The sequence below is a fragment of the Corvus kubaryi genome, unplaced genomic scaffold (genome assembly GCF_017639235.1).
Source record: "Corvus kubaryi isolate FWS band 111438036 unplaced genomic scaffold, C.kubaryi_AGA036_p1.0 split1-37296, whole genome shotgun sequence".
NCBI classification, from domain to species: domain Eukaryota; kingdom Metazoa; phylum Chordata; class Aves; order Passeriformes; family Corvidae; genus Corvus; species Corvus kubaryi.
This window is the reverse complement of record NW_024582075.1, coordinates 12730299-12747320: the sequence shown is the minus strand read 5'-3', so window position 1 is coordinate 12747320 and position 17022 is coordinate 12730299. Positions and strand designations below refer to the sequence as shown.

General features: G+C 34.0%; 1 protein-coding gene across 6 annotated transcripts in view; it reads left to right on the top strand.

Moving 5' to 3' along the window:
• The window catches only part of CCDC171 (coiled-coil domain containing 171), a 157702-nt gene that overhangs the window by 83560 nt on the left and 57120 nt on the right, over positions 1-17022 (top strand). For all 6 annotated transcript variants that reach the window (XM_042012696.1, XM_042012695.1, XM_042012694.1 and 3 more), the window contains one exon: positions 15914-16059. In XM_042012696.1, the coding sequence (XP_041868630.1) occupies positions 15914-16059 (146 nt within the window). The remainder of the gene's footprint in view (positions 1-15913; positions 16060-17022) is intronic.

Here is a 17022-nt window from a genome sequence, read left to right as displayed (position 1 = left end):
TGAGCAAAAGAGACTGCTTCTCCAGTATTTTGAGAAATAGAAGCACTTGCGAATCTGAGAGACGAAGTGTCAAGCAGGAGGAGAGCCAAAATGATTCAAGCTGCAAAACTAGTAGAAATGTCAGAAATATTGAAAATATAACAATGAAAGTAGATGTCAAGGAGGATGAGTTGCAGCAGAGTTGAGATTTGAAGTGATGTATAACGGAGGATGCTGAAGGATGTTGTTAAATTTATTAAGTAGGGTTTCCACTAGTGGTATTATTTACTAAAAATGCCTTACCCTCACTAAGGGTAAAAGACAGTGACATTTCCAATTTACCTGTTGGGTTTTGTGGGTTCTTCTTCTCCCTCACAGTTCTACTTGTGGGTGTTTCATCTCAATGGAAGAATAAACTTGTTTAGTGTTTTCAGTCAGGTTGCTTGTTAATAATTGCTATTTACTTTCTGATATAACTGTAGTGTATGTATAAGCTGTGAGTCTTGTGTTTGACTTCTTTGAGAAAGGCTTGATTTAAGATTTTTAAATGGCTATTAGGAATATAAAGAAGGGAGGGACTAGAAGACAGATCCTATTTGAAGTCTTCATTTGTGTCTACTTTTTATCCATTAATACATGTTTTTTCACCATGTTTTACTTTATTTAAAACACACCTTTTCATTTAGTCAGAGAAAATGTAGAAAAAGGTCAATTGTAGGCAATTAAAATATAGGAGGAAGTTTTAAACAAGTATGTTGCATAGATTATTTGATACTGAATTATATTTTACAGATTCTGGTTTTTATTAATTGAAGGCTAGATACAATTTTTTGGAGACAGTCGTGATCCTAAAATGCATCCTAATTCTGCAGTCCTTTAACAGTTGTTTGCTACTGGAACAACTTCCTTTAGTGTAAAATGCTTGGTTATTGCTGAAAGCTTTAAAGATACAATGCAATGTAATAATGTAGATGATAGGATGGAGGCAAAGAACATTGACAAAATAAACCTTAGGGCTGAAGTTTACTACTTATAGATACACTGATTTGGTTTATTACTCTTTAAGTCTCAATCCTTTCCACGGAGGAATTTTAAACCAAATTTAAGTTGTAGACTTGTTGCTGTGTACTGTCCCTCAACTTAGAAGATTAATTGATATCTCTCAATTTCTTTGTGATGTTTACTACAAGAGGCAGCACAAAATTGCATTTTGGTTGTAAGAGCCTGTATCTGTGACTGTATCAAAAAAGGAGACAAGAACAGTTGTGGTAACATGTCAACACATGTTAATGATCTAGTGGTCCTTGATTTTTTTTTTTAGTCATGCAGATATAATTTTATAATGTATGCATCCTAAATCGTCATTTCACCTTCACTTTTTGTCATTGTTTTTTACAGTTCTGAACCTGTGTTGAATAAGTGCTTTCAAAATTCAAGTGGCAGTCTAATATAACCTACTTTGATACCAAGGAGTAAAAGTACTTTTTTAATTCTGAGCTCTGTATGTTTGGTTTTTAAAATTTAAGAAAAAGTCTCTTCTCTCCCACAGTTTACCACAATACAACCTTGTTCATGCCTTTATTCACAACAGGAAGAAATGGTCTTTGCCTTTGCCCTGACATTTTAATTGACAGTCCCTTTTCCTTAGCTAATTGGATTTTGTGACTTAAAATGTTTGGGTTTTTTTGTAGCTCTCATTTTTCACGACAGTGAAACAACCTAATCATTGTGATAATCAACATTGCCCTTGTAAAACACTGTTCTTAGAATTGTATAGGTTTTTAAGTGCTTAAGTAATAAAGAAAAAAAAAGCACAGTAAAAAGTGAAATAGAAAAATACATGCCTCCATCTGCATCTTAAGATACAAAATAATATTACTGGTATAGACTAAGTGTATATAAAAATTTGGTGAGTATGGTGACATACAAGTGAGGTCAGGTAGAGTAGAGTATCATGGAGTGAAAAAAAAAAAACTTGCTTTGAATTCTTTATTCATAATTTTTAAACAGGTAAGAAGAAAAATATTAAAATATTAGATACTTTCACTTTTTATAGCTTGTTTTTAAACTTACAGTTCAGCAGCAATCAGTAAGGAGATATTTTGGTATTCATGTACTTTCATAAAGTAGGCTTATTAAAGGAGTAATACTTAATTTCTTAGCTTTATCAGTTCAGATTTTAATCCTGTATATTTTTATCTTCTTAATGGCATATACCATGGAGACATCCAAAGTAGCCAATTACGTTCAAGGTCAGCTGGAACTAAGCAACTCTTTAATACCACTTCTTTTTATTAGGTGAGGTGAATCATTTGCTCTGATTCCTCATTCTGTGAAGAGAAACTTTTACACAAATGCTAAACAGGTATCAATAACAGACAAATTTTTAATTCCTGTTACCAGCTGGTCTTAATCAAGTAAAATTTTTTTTTTTTTTCCTATTGATATGCACAGTCTATGTACTTACTTCCTTTTAGGTACGTTAGTGCCTGTAATAAAAAGAATATATTTTTAAGGTTCTATTTATGGAACAAGTTCTATAAATTGTTAATTAATCGCTCCAGTGCAATAGATGTTAAATCATTTAACTTGATACTGATATGCCTCAACATAGACTTCAATACTTGTTTTAGAAGAAGGTACCCTAAATTTTTGGTTTGTTTAGTCTGCTGAGTTTAGTGAAGATGCCATTAATTTATGGCAAAATAAGTGAGGAAAAAAAATCTCATCCAAATGCTTTTGTAACACTCACAACAGATGTTTTCTGGTGGGAAGATTTGGAGTGTTTATTTTCAGTACCTATGTCGTTCAAATCATACATACATCCTCTCTGTCCAGAGTATCCTTCACTCAACAGGCATATCTGGATTCATTAAATTCAGATGAAGATTGGGATTTCTGTGTTTGTTAGAAGGGGATGTTTTCCTTCAGCAAGCTCCCAGTTTTTGGGTGAATTTGAGGTGAAGGTGGTACACAATTTTCTGCTTTTCATTGCTTTTCCTCTTCATACATTTATAGCCACACATTTTCCCTGAAACGCCATTTCAAATATTTATACAATTTCTTTTACTATTACCATTGCACTTACTTTATAAATCAGTTTTACAGTTATTTCTGAAAACACTGCAGTATTCTAACTTAGAGAAAGGTTAAATGACTTCAGTTACATGAGGAAGACCAAGTGATTTTCATGCTTCTCAAAAAGATTGCAGTAAGAATAGAAATAGGATTTGAGATTTTTTTTCCTCTGACATCTTAAGTCAAAAAGGTTGTTAGGATTTGGATGCACTGAGGGATATGTCGATTCTGAAAACTTGTTTGTCACATTGTCAAGAAACTGCATTTCTGTGCATTGCCTGATTAAATGTAAGGCTGTTCTTTAAAGAAAGTAGTATAGATGATTACCCCTAACATCTAACTTAACAGAGAATTTGTATTAATGAAGTTTAGCATGTTAAAGAGAAGCAAGCTCCCTTCTGAATAGGTTAGAAACAAAAATTCATAATTAATTAACTATAGGGGGTTGTTGGTTTTTTTTTTTAGTTTCCACACTATGTTCTGAACAACTAAATAACTTATAAAGTAGGTAAGAATGGATTAGTATTGTCATCTGCTCTGTTCTTAGTCGAAAGAGGTAATGTGTTTTCTTAGTACAATAAATTACAGGTTAAAGAGATTTGTCAGGTATTTCAATTTGTGTTAACACTATTTGTAAAATAAGTAGGCCTGTTCATTTGGCTCTGTTACATAATTTCCACTACTGCTAACTTCTTAGTCTTCAAAGATTTAGGTTAACTAGAAACTGTCATAGAGCTGATCCTTTGTGCTTTTTTGTTTGTAGGTTGCAATGCATTGTATGTGAAATTTAGGTTTATGGGATAGTCTTCCTTCTAGCAGCTGCTGTCTTTACATAATAGGAAGACACATAGCACACAGTTGTGGGCTGGAGCTGAGAGCTTTTTTTTGCAAAAGGAAAGAGAACACAATTGAGATAAAGGCTGCATTCTGTTATTACTGAATCTGTATTTCAGATCTCTAAACTTAAACTTCACTTTAAATTTCACGCTTCTGTGGTTTGTCCAGGGAGTTAGATTCATAGAATCACAGAATATCCTGAGTTGGAAGAGACCGACAATGATCATCAAAGTCCAGCTCCTGGCCCTGCATGGGACCATTCCCAACTCACACCATGTGCCTGAGAGCATTGTCTAAATGCATCTTGGACTCTGTCCAGCTGGTGCTGTGACCACTGCCCTGGGGAGCCTGTTCCAATGCCCAATCACCCTCTGGGTGAAACCTTATTTCTAGGCAGGTCATGTCTGTGTATTTCCTTTGTTCTGTATCTAGAACATTCATCAGAATTAGCATTAGTCTAGAGGGAATGAAGTCAGTACACAGCTTTTAGATTTGTTTTTGTGCCATAGTCATCAATGATGCAGCCAAGCAGCTATCAACCCAGTTGCTGAAGGTCTGCCTTAACTTTCCTGAGTCAAGTTTTCTGGAAAATATGTAAGTAATGACCAGAATGGGAGAAAGAATAAAGTTAAAATTTGCGGTTATGAACTCATTATATGTTTGCATTAACATGAAGGTCAATGCAACAATGCAAAATATTGTAGTATAAGTCACACAAACATAATTTAATTAGAAGCTGTTATTTTGAAAGGATATCAGCATTACTGTTGTGTTACTGTTTCATTTCTCAGCATTTCCTCTTTTGTCCAGTTTTACAAGTTGAATGTCAGTAATAGTTAAGTTTTGAGCAATGTTAGGGTTTTACATTGGAATTTGAACATGCATTCATACCAGGTGAACTTTTTTTTTTTAATTATGCCACTACACAATATTTTATTGGTTGTTATTAAGAATATTATGCAGGTATATTATTTACTACCTTTACATAGCAAGAAAATAATAAAATGATATCCAAATTGCTGCTACTTTACATTGGAGGGAGAATGAAAGTAATTGGCAGTTTATTACAGAAGTAATTGGCAGCTTATTACATTTATGTTCAACCTAACAGATGTAAACATTATTTATCTAATAAATAAGAAAAAGCATCCCTAAGTAAGAAATTTTCATGTTTCATTTTTAACTTGCTGAAGAGTTTAAGATAACTCCGAGGAAAATGCTCTCACCATTAAAACAATTTGTATGTAACAGACTCTGAGAACACTGTAAAAAGTCATGTTTACATAACATCACTTTAGCTAATCTTTGAAAGCTAATTACAGCTAGGAGTTAAGTTCCAGGTAAGAATAGGTTTACCCTTCTCCAAAAAATTATGGAATAAGTTTGTTCATGCTAGTCTGATTCAGTAGTCTCATTTCAACAGTCACTTTATGAGTCATGCACTTAGGTGCCCTTCTGGTGGTTTGTGGAAGAAGGCAAGTAACCAAGACAGGTAGACTGGTGCATGGGAATAATGAAATTGTGGAAACAAGAGTCCACAAATCTGGACTGCAAGTTACTTCTCGACAGATGGCTGACACCTTCGGTTTTTTGGTCCAATATATGACTGACTGGCTCACAGTGAAATCCAGAGTGCTTTAGTATTAATAGTGTAGTAACATTGCCTATTTCAGAGAATACTTTTTGTCCTGAGTCTGATCGCTGCACTATAGTACTAAAAAAAAGATAAATCTGACATTCTGTCAAAGTTTAGATAGAGAGAAAATATAACTTAAACAAAGTAATTGCATGAACTCACACATTTTTAGTCTTTTACAAGTAGCTTCTGATATTTTCTGGGTAGTCCATTTGTAGGAACTATTTGCCTCCCTTGGGGGAAGGAGAGAATAGATGGAACAATATGAGGATCTAAAAGCTTAATGGTTTTATTTCTGCATTGTAATTATACTAATAAATACCTCTGTCCATGACCTTAGAATTTATAGTGCAGTGAGAAAGATTTATTGACAAGTAATTTGGAAGAAAAATGGGATTATTATTATTACAGTGTGTGGTTATTAAGCATATGTATTTACATATCATTTATCCCTGTTATTTCAAGACCTTCACCTGTCTTTCAGTTTTCACTCAAAAACACTGAAAGGCTTCTTGGTAAATCCAGTGCCTGGGAGATCTTTTTTGTATTATTGGATCAACTACAAAGTAACTGTGTTACCTTGAGATGTACAGAGGGGATCAATAGATCTTTAAAACAGCATGTGATTTTTTAAAGAGTGTGTTCTAAACCCTATTTTTCCTGGTAGTGTAGATATCAATGTGTAGGACTTTTTGCTATGCACATTCTATATCTTCTTGATATAGAAGTCCTTTATACATTTTTTGCTGCTGTTTATCTAGGCTATCTCCAGGGCCTCATCATTTTTCACCTTAGTCATGTTTTCCCATGTTCTCCCTTTCTCTTTTTGTGAAACTAATTCTGCAAATATCTTTATATCTTCTTCTGAAACCATAAGTAAAATCTTTCTAACAGCTATTGAAATATAGTTAAACTGTTGGAATATAATTATGTATCTAACTGGCATAAAACTAAAACAAGAGATGCATTGCTTTGCACCTGTGTTCCCTTGGCTGCATACTATGACACCAGCCATCCCTATCCTTCATATAAGTTGATCTTTTAATTTAATTTGACACTCTATTAGGTATTCAGTGATTTTCAAGGGGAAAGTTTTTCAAAATTTGTACCAATTTCAGCTTCCAAAATCTGTACCTATGCTGTCCTCTTTTAATCATGAAGAATATGGATGCTCTTCAAGATTATAGCAGGGCAACAAATTCAAACAGAAATAATTTTTTATGCTGCCTAATTTTTTGTGTTGTCTTTTACAATATGTATTTGTGAAAAATCCAGTGAGGTTCTTATTGCTACAGCTTTTTACTTCTCTGTTAAAAAGACTTAAAAATGTTTCCAAATCTTTGTAGTTAAAGTAAAACCACCTTAATCGTGTTTATTTTGGGGCTTTTGTTTGTTAGTGTTTTGTTTTGTTTTGTTTTGTCTGTGGACTTTACAATAAGAAATTAAGTGATTTTAGAATTATGAATTAAAGATTCTCAATTCTAAGTAGCACTCCCAAGATTTCATTTGTAAATACTACTTCATTGTTATACAGGAAAATTTCTTAGGTGTGAGAATGAAGAAAAAAGTGTTCTTAAAAAAAGTTAATCATAATTTACTAAAATAATTGTGTGGTATCACCTAGTGATAGGCATATTTATTGCTGTCATTTCTGTAGGTGAGTGAAATAGGTAACTTTCCAAGTTTTGTACTGTCATGGTACCATTTTGTCTTATAGTTAGGAAATATACCAGAAGAGAAAAATATAAATAATAATTCAATTTTATAGTTGCAGTGATTTATCACTGTCACTGTTTAACTTGCCTGTTTCAGGATCTGTATTTGCCATGCTCAGGGAACTTATTCCTTGTTTTAGCTTTGTATTCTTGTTTGCCATTTGGTATGACTCAAAGCATATCCAGAAGGAAGTGAGACATCCAATCAATATGTCTTTACAGCACTTTGATCTCCTTACTGAATTTTGGGCTGTAATATATCTTTGCTGCTTTTTCAAAATAATGATTTAAAAGTTGCCTTTTATGTAAGTTAAATTTTGTTTTATCGTATCTGTTCTTTTCTGCTAAGGTGACTACTCTTCAGTTTTTAATGAAGGGAAGGATAGGGGTTACCTGTATAGAAGAATAGACCTTTTAATACAAAATTTGATATTTATCAATTCTTTCTTATTTTATGGAGGTTTAAAAAGTAAAAGGGATAAAGAGAATCAAGTATACATGTTTTCTCCCTGCAGGTACTTCATGCAGGATGTGGCTGGCCTGATACTCAAATAAAACATTCATGCACTAAATGATACTTGGGGCTCTGTGAAAACACACATACCTTGCATGTATGGTTTGGTCAGAACTCTTTCTGGATGGAAATGCAGTATTTGAATGTAGACTATATAAAGTGATAAATCTTACGAAGCCCACATTAATGTTAGTGCCATGCTAAAAAAAGAGTTTTGTCTAATTAATTAATTAATTAATGAAAATCAAAAACTCTTTATGAAGCAAGATCAAACCTTTGTGTGGCACTAATTGACACTCTTGGCATTGCCCCTAACTCCTCAATGCAATGGCTCACATTAATGCACTTGTGTCTGGTAGAATTGTGCAGCAGGCTTTTCCAAGAAAGGGCTGCAGAATAACCTGCAGCAGTAAAAAAACTTAGCTAGGACCACCAGTATATTGAGGTCATTGACAGTATATTTTTGTACTCAGAACTGAACCTTAAGTTCCATTTAGAAATGTCCTTGAAACTGTTCTGACGACTCCTAGTATTCCCATTTTTTGAACCAATGTCTGAAGAGAAGACAGAGACAGGGTACCACAATATTTGTTTCTCGAATTTAGTTCTGAAGCAGAATGCTGTGTCATTTAACCTGACTCTGATGACTTTTTGTCTGTGTCCAGATGGTCCCTAACTTCAGATTGTATTCCTTTTTAAATAAACAATGGGAATTAAATTGTGGTTATTTACTTTGTAAGAAACATTTTGTTGTCATTGTTAATATTTTATTGCTGTTACTTTTTCTTCTTCCTGAATTAACTGAGTGTTACCATTTAGAAATATTCTAAACGAATTTCTGATACAAATATAATGGAAGAGTATTTCTTGAGAACTTGAATAGGCTCTTCCAGAGCTTAGAAATGTCACTGGTAATACAAGATCATTAAGACCAGTAGGTCATGATCAGAGACAGATGGTTTGAGGCCATGACAGATGAGAGAGGCTATAATGAAATGCAAGAAATTGGTGCAATATGTTGTGTCCTCATAGATATACAACTAAATATTTTTATGTTTGTACATGTGATAGAGTAGCACTTTTTAAGTGAAGTCTAAGTGCTGATCGGGTTTTTGTCTTGCATAGTGTGTGCTAATGTGCACAATTAGATAATGTGTAGCAAAATTAAACAGCAGAATTGCAGAGGGCAGAGCTACAGAGCAGCATCAGAGTTTGCTTGTAATGTTAGTGCCTCACAGGTACATGACAGTTATGAAAAGTCATCTTTTGCAATGTAAACCAGGTGCAAACCATCGTTTTGAAACCTTGGAACTGTACCAACTATAAGGCTGAGGGTCTACCAGGGTAAAAATTGTAACAGTGATAAAACCTAAGAATATCCTTTTTCTGTGGTACTTAAGTATCTGATTTAAAGGCATGACACTGCCAAAGCACAGAAAATCTGCTGCTTATGGAGGGCTGCGTCTTTTCTAGTCTGTGGCTGCAAAGGGCTAAGTGTTGTGGTGGGAGAGAAATTTACATTTTTAAGGAGAAAAAAGAAGCATTAGTCCTGAGATAGCATGTCAGAAATCGAATAAGGAGTGAATTATCATGTACTCATGTGATCATGCATGTGATTCAAAAATTTATTCTCACTTAACTTCAAGGATTATTATTAAAACTCATAGTGATAAAGGCTGAGTTTTCCTAAAATTGTATTTGTTCTGTTAAGTGGTATAATCTTTCTCTGCAGCTTTCCAGTAATACTAACATAATTCACTTACCTTAGAAGATGATTAAAATTTCTAAATTATAATGTGCATAAATTTTATCATGTACTTCATCATTTTCCAAAAACAGTTTAAAAGTAGGTCTCAATTATTCTCTGTTTGGATTAGTGTATGTCTGAAAGGCCCAGTACATCTTGTTATTCAAAAGGGTCTCCCTCAACAGTCCATGGGGATCTAGGCTATGTGTGGGTAGTTTATATTTTGTAATTACTTCAGTTCAAAAGTTTTGTTTAGCTTTACTTTGAAGCTGAATGAGCATACGATGTGTCCTCTGGAAGAGATTTTATTATGTGGAATTATTCAGAAAAAGCTAATGTGTTTAAATTACTAAGCTCTTTTAATTCACAAAAACTTTAAAGCATATACAATTCAATGACTCCACAAAGCATTTTCAGTCATACTTTGCTAAACATCTTGAGCTAATGCAGTTGAAAAATAGATTCCTTTCTTGTTGATCAGAATAGATTTTCTGTTGAGAAATGTTTGTGCTATAGCAAAGAGATGTTAAACGTAGCTGTAAGTCTTTGAGGCACTGTAATCCAGCCTGAATCACTGCAGGTGAGCTGTTTGAGGTACCTAAACTTGCTTGGATGTCTGAGGGCTATGTTTCTGTCAATAAATGAACTGTTGTCTACACGTACATAGGTAATGAATGTAATTTGCTTTCATGACATGAGTCCCTCAAATTTCAAGTAACTTTTGTAAGAAAAATTTCTTGCAAAATGAAAATGTGTGCATTTTCCCTATCCCATCTATTGAATGACTCTCAAATAAAATTTCATTTAAATGTTTCTTAATACTCATGCTCTAGATCTTGTACAGCAGCTGTATATCACAATTGTTTTTAGAGCTACATGTACTGTAATTTAACTCATAATTGTCTTTAAATATTTGAGAACATTTTGATACTGATTTGGATAAACCATAGTTTGTACTCCAATATTATGAGGGTTTTCCATATGAAACAATCACAATCAATTGTATTTGACATTGTGTTAGAAATGTGAAAATATGTCTGCAAGTATGTCTTTATTCACGAGTATTTTGTTGGTTATTTATTAAAATGATTGTGCTGGTTGATATTTCTTTTACTTAGTAGACCCACTCGTGCTATGTGACCTCATTACACAAGGCACTTACAAAGACATGAAGAACATTTTGCAGCTTGTTAGCTACACTGAGATCTGTAAACTATTTTTAACTGCTTCCATGCTATATCACAATACGTCAGAGAAGAGTCATATGGTATGTTCTTTCTCTCGGTGCCAGCATATGTAAAGATTGCTGTTGTCAGGATGAAGGTCCAGTAGCAGAGGTTGAAAAAATAACTGTTTTCTTCTGCAGTGCAGATACAGCTCATTCAAGTGTCCTTTTGACCAGTCATATTTCTTTTCCTAGTGAAATTTGAAGGACATAGGAAAGCATTTGTTTTTGAAGGGATGTCATGGGTGGTGAGCCACAGTTCTGCTTTGCAAGAACAGATCAGCCACGTGGAGTTCCTTTCAAACTGTTTTAAGACACTACTTCAGACACTGTAAAAACACAGTGAATCCAAATCTAGTATCTTGATAGTTTCTATTTGGGAAGTGTAAATCCATCTTATTTCTTGACGTAGGTCCCAATGTACTTCTTAGGTATGTTTGAGTTTTTTTAAGTATTGATGAGAAGTCTCAGTTATGATTTTTTTTTTGGTCTCAGAACTTTTTCCCTAAGATTTTTAATCCCCTCTTTTGATAGAAGAAGTTTATTTTTATTTCTTCTTGATAAATAAAGATTCCTTTCAAAAAACATCCTGTGGAATTTCAGCTGTATAGTTTGAACTGATGTATTTGGTTTGCATTGCAGGGGTGCACACTAAAAATATGGTAAACATTAAATATTAATGTAACTTGCTGTACCTTTTGCATTTGAACCATTTGAAACTGCAGACTTCTCTAGGTTACTTGTAGACTTATGAAGGGCACTCAGAGACCATTATGTTTGCCAACAAGGATAATGGGAAATGTGTTTCAACTGGTGAAGGAATGGCTGCTGCCTAAACTTTCTATACTTCTTTTCATTGTGAAATTTTATTAGTTATGTGTGTAGGACAGCTTTCAGAATGTATTTTTAAAAAGTAATATTTTGCATCTAAATAGAGAATATACATATAAAACTTCATCTGAAAGAGAAAATCTTAAATTTCACAAATTAGTTCATAATACATATACTGCAGAGCATTTGCATATTTTGTACTGCTGTGTTGTGTCTGTGTAATTTAAATCTAATTTACTAAGCAGTTTGATGTAGCTTTAGTTGATCTTGGAAAATACAGTCTCAGTATAAATGTGTCACACATGCTTTGCATGAATTTAAACTGTGTGGCTGTCATTGTTCATCTAGAGTGATTGTCCATCTGTTATCTTTTGAATAGAGTGCCTTTTTATGCGTAAAGAATGACAATGTTAAACTTTGATTTCTTTTTATAATGGGTTTTGAATAAAAAGATTCCTTACTGCAAAACCTAAACTTGTTAAAGGAAGCTTATGGAAGGAGCAAACCAACAGGAGCAAACCAATGAGATTTTTCTTCAGTGCTATCAATTGCTTGCTGTTCTCTCTAACAAATGTTTTTTCATGCTTAATTTGTGAGAGAAAAAAAGTGTAAATCTAAATGTCTCTAATGGAAACTCCTTCTAACGATTCTGATGAAAACTCAACTGATCTCTGAGATTTTGGCAGACTGGAGAGGAAGGAGCACAGTGATGTCTGAATTAGCACCCAAATGCCTGAAAACCTGAGAAAGACAGATAACTGGCATTTTACGGAATGTTAATAAATCGGAGTTTAGCTTCTAAGTTGGTTCAGAATCACTTGTACTTGAAAGTGAAAGCTCAGCATCTTCACAGAACTATGTGCAAACATACTAGGTTTTTAAAACCTTCATTCTTCTTATCATAGTTAGCCTCAACTTTCTAACAGTTGTAATTGTCCACAGAAAACATTTCAAGATAAATGCATTATCAGGTTTTGAAATTTTCTTATTTTTGTAAATACTAAGACCTGGGGGGCAAAATAAGGGCTATATTGTGGATTAAGTGAAATATCTCAAGGCTGTGCTTTTCTGATAACTGAACCTGAAGTGACCTTTCTCAGACACAATTACAGAGCTGTATGTTTTTCCTTTAATTTCATCAGGGGTTTAATTAGTATACAAATAAAACTTCCCTTATCTTCCTTTCTACCTAATTGGCTTGTCTTTGCTTATATATGAAGAATGTGAAAATGGGCTGTAATTAGGGTGACCGTGTTAACCTTTTTTTCTCAAATGTACTGTTGCCTAAAGGCCTCAAAGCCTAAAACCAGTGCTTTGGATTATTGCTTTGCAATCACTATGGCTCTCCCATAGGTTTTCTCATGAGCAGAAGGGCTTTGGGTGCTGCAGGTTCCCACTGCTTAACGGGATCTTCATTCTTCTGCCCACTAAATGTTTATTGATTATCTCCCTGCTCCACACTCAGCCTCCAACAACTTAATATCAGGTGACAGTCAGGAGAGTTCTCCAAGTAATTAGAGTGGAGCATTGAGGGAACAATTAGGAGCAGAGTTATTAAACTTGATTTATCCTATTCTCTCCTGAACACTTTCTTGGATATCAGAACATCACACTTTCACAATCTACCCTAGCTGAGAAATTAGTGGCTAACCTGCTGCTTATCATTGTTGCCTCGCTGCCTTGAGGCACACCCTCTTGGTTTCAGTCACTCAGCTGGAAATATTAGAGTCCATAAAGTTTATCAAGGGTTTTAATTAGATCAATCTGAAGAAGCAAAAAAAGAGGCTTACCAGCCATTATTTTATAATATACCACATTGTATTTGAACATTTCCAAGGCTTGACTTTAACCCACAGTAGCAAGAAGCTTCAAGTAATTGCCAAAACTGCTTTTGGAGTGCTAAAATCAGTTTCCATTTTGCTTAGATATTGCAATACTTACTACTAGATAAAGTCTGAATCCTTTGGAGATTTCTGTAAATAAATATTTTGATTTATTTTTGAATATAATAGAGCAGCTCTTTAGTGAGATACTTGATTTAACCATTTCTATATTGCTTCATCACCAGCTAGTGTGGATTGCTGGCCATGCCCTTAAAAAAGTTAGGCCCTGCTATTGCCTCATTAATAGGCATGTGCTTGCAATGAGTAACCTAGATTAGTTAGCAGCTCTCAGATTTTTACTAGTGGGTCTTTTCACTTTGGGTCAGTAATGAAAGCTTTATGTAGGAGCAGACAACTCTTCGACCCCTGCAGAAGGATAGCTATAAGAAAAATGAAAAAAATATGCACAGTGTTCCTATTATCCTGTCTTTCTCTACTCTTTTAGACTGCTAGGATCTTGGAGCTAAAATGGGTTCAAGAGCATCTACATCAAAAATGTCTTACATCAAAATAGTTGCACAAATGACTTAAAACTAGGTTTTTCAATCAGGTGGGAAACTGGGTTGGACCAAACACTGATAACAGAGACCTTGTTCTGTGTTCAAATACATTCTGTTTGTCAAAGGTGGGAATATGGGTGGGGGGTGACTTGACTTGGTTTTCAGAACTCTTTCCTCTATGTTAAAAGCAAACAGTAAACACAATAATTGGAAGAAGATAATGCTCTTTGGTTTTGAATTAGAGATGGATCCCTTTATTCATGCTATTCCGCATTTGGGTTCTTGGAAATAACATTTCTGAAAATCTGATAATTCACAAATTCATCTGTTCAGACAGGGATTTGATAGTTGCCAGCAGCTTTAGGGTAGAATTTTTGAAAGCAAGACTTCTGGTTTTGAATATCCTTGTGCAGTGCATGAATGATATCTGTGTGTTTATCTTTTCTTAGGGGAAATATATCAATTGTTTATTGAAAATAATGACGTAAGAGTCAGAATAGAGTTATTCAACCTGCAGTCATTTGAGCAAGAATCATATTAACATTTCTGGGTTTAGAGTTTCTTAAATAAACTTCAAATTTTTTTTTCTTATAGTTGTGATTAATTTCAACCTAGCTTTTGTAAATTCCTGAACAAGAGTTCAAGCAGTGGTGCTGTACCTTCAAAATACACCACCATTGAAGTAACTGGTTGCCTTTTCTCTTTAGGAATGTTAGAAGAAAAATGCCAGTTCACAGATTACAGTTTATTTTGCAGGACTATGCAGTCCTATGATATACATTGCTATTTTATAGAAATTATCTCTATTGTAATGCTTTTTGAAGTGCCTCTGGCCCTTAGATAGGTCTGAAACTTCTTCAGATTAGTTGAGTTTTCAGTGCCCTCCAAATTTTTATCAGCATTTTGTATATACTATTCTTCATACTCATCCACAGCATAATACATCTCCATGTTTCACAGACCAGGACAAGTACTCATGAGTACAAATCATGCAGAGCATTCTTAGAATTTAAGCAGAAAACATACCCATAAATTTTTGAAAAAAGGTGTGCAAGAGCTCAGTCTTGCAACTATGCAGCCTTCTCTTCCGCATTGTTTTAGAATATATCAGGAAATACGCTATTTGTGAAAGAATGTTTATAACCACCTATTATAATTTCTTTCTAAAAAGGCAATTAACAGCTGTAAGTAAAATGTAAAATTTAACAAATCATGCAATCAAATTATTAATACTCCAGTCTATAAATGTATTGATTTATCCCAGCAGAAAGGAGAAACAACCAGCCAGGTTCTGTATTAATTAGTCCTGTGTGCTATTTTTCATCTATTGGATTAATCTGAATTGATTAAAGTATGTTGTGTTAATTCTAAGCCAGAGAGAAATGTGTAAAAATACACATACTATTTTGCATATTGGAAAACTAATCTTAAAATAGTGAAAGCATGATAAAATAGTGAGCTATTCTTAGCAGGAGGTGCAGCAAAATTGTACTTGATGCACTAGCAGAGAATATGAAATTATTTATTTTACTGAAATTTCTGAACAGTGCAGAATAATTAAATAAATGCTTCTTTGTTTATTCCCTTTCTTTGTGAATTCCTTTCTTTAAGTTTATTTTAAATTAAGTTTTGACAATATTCTGTTGTTCTTTAAGCTGTACTCTTGATTATTTCCTTCATGTTTAGATCTGGTATTTGTAAATACAGCACTTGTAGCATATTATGTGTCCCTGCTTGATCCAAAAATCATTTTATTTCATAAATATAGTTGTACACAGTCAGTATACTAAAAACTGGGAGGTTCTGAGTCAGTAATGTTTTTGCTAGAGAATTCATAAAACCTTAGTATGCAATGGTCCAAATGTACTTCACAGTCAGTCTGTTTTCCACCTTGTTTAATAGCCTATGGCATAAACTGAAGTTAATTATTTGGGCTGACAAGTAACTCTGCTTTCTGTCTGCTTGCAGAGTCTCTCCGAGGCAACGATGGAGCTGAGAAGAAGAGATCGATTTCTGCGTCAGCAAAATAGACTTCTTACCCAGCTGGAGCAGGACAAGCGTCGACTGAGCGAGAGCATCCGTGATGCAGAGAGTGCCCTCTGCACGGCAGCAAAGTGAGCACTGGGACCTTGGGGAGATCACTTAAAACAGACAAAAGATCAATTCTTACTTTCATGCACAGGGTTTTAGCCTTCGCTAATGTAATGCTAGAAAACAAAAGTACATCTGCCTCTCTTTGAAATTCAGTGATAGTCTTCGAAAAAGAAAACTGTTAGTTCAAGATACTACATGTTACATTTTCTGTAGTTATCCCATAATAGTGCTACAAATTCTTGGTCCTGAAATAGCATAAGCATTTTGTCTGCCAATTACCTTACTGATTTGACAACACCTCTTTGGTAGATCCTTCACATTCTGTTTACTTAAAAAATGATTGTTTGTTCTAAAGGGGCTGAAACCCATTTTGGACCTAGTCTTATCTGTGGATTACTATAGATATTTCTGCTGATTTCAGAAAGTTTTGGATTTAGATGTAAACCCTGTGCCTTTTTGTAGTATAACTTGAAGAGTGGAAGGAAATGTTCAGGGAGCATTTTTGAAAATACTGGTAGTCAAAAGCTGTTCCATTGACTTGAATGAGATTATTACTAACCTTTTAGAGTTATATAGTCAGATAAATTATAAATCCTTTCAGACTTTTTAATCTATTTCTGTTACAGTAGTATGCACTTCGAATATTATTGGTTCATGGCCTAGATTTAAAAAAAGTTCAATTTAAAATTAAAATTTCTCATTATACCTGGAGTATATTTGACCTCTGAAGAACAATAGTTTAGAAGCTTTAAGGGGTTTATGCGCCAGCAAAAGAATGTAATTAATATAGTGATATATTTAACAAGCTAAATAAAATGACAATATATTTAGTATAAATGTATCAAAGCAGATTATGACCCGAAGAAGGATTTGTTCTCAAAAGCTTTCCCCTTTTCACCCTAGCCCAACCTATATTATGCACTCCAGTAAGGATCGTTCCCTATGGCCATCCTTGTATTTAGAAAAGGTTTTTCTATTCCCAA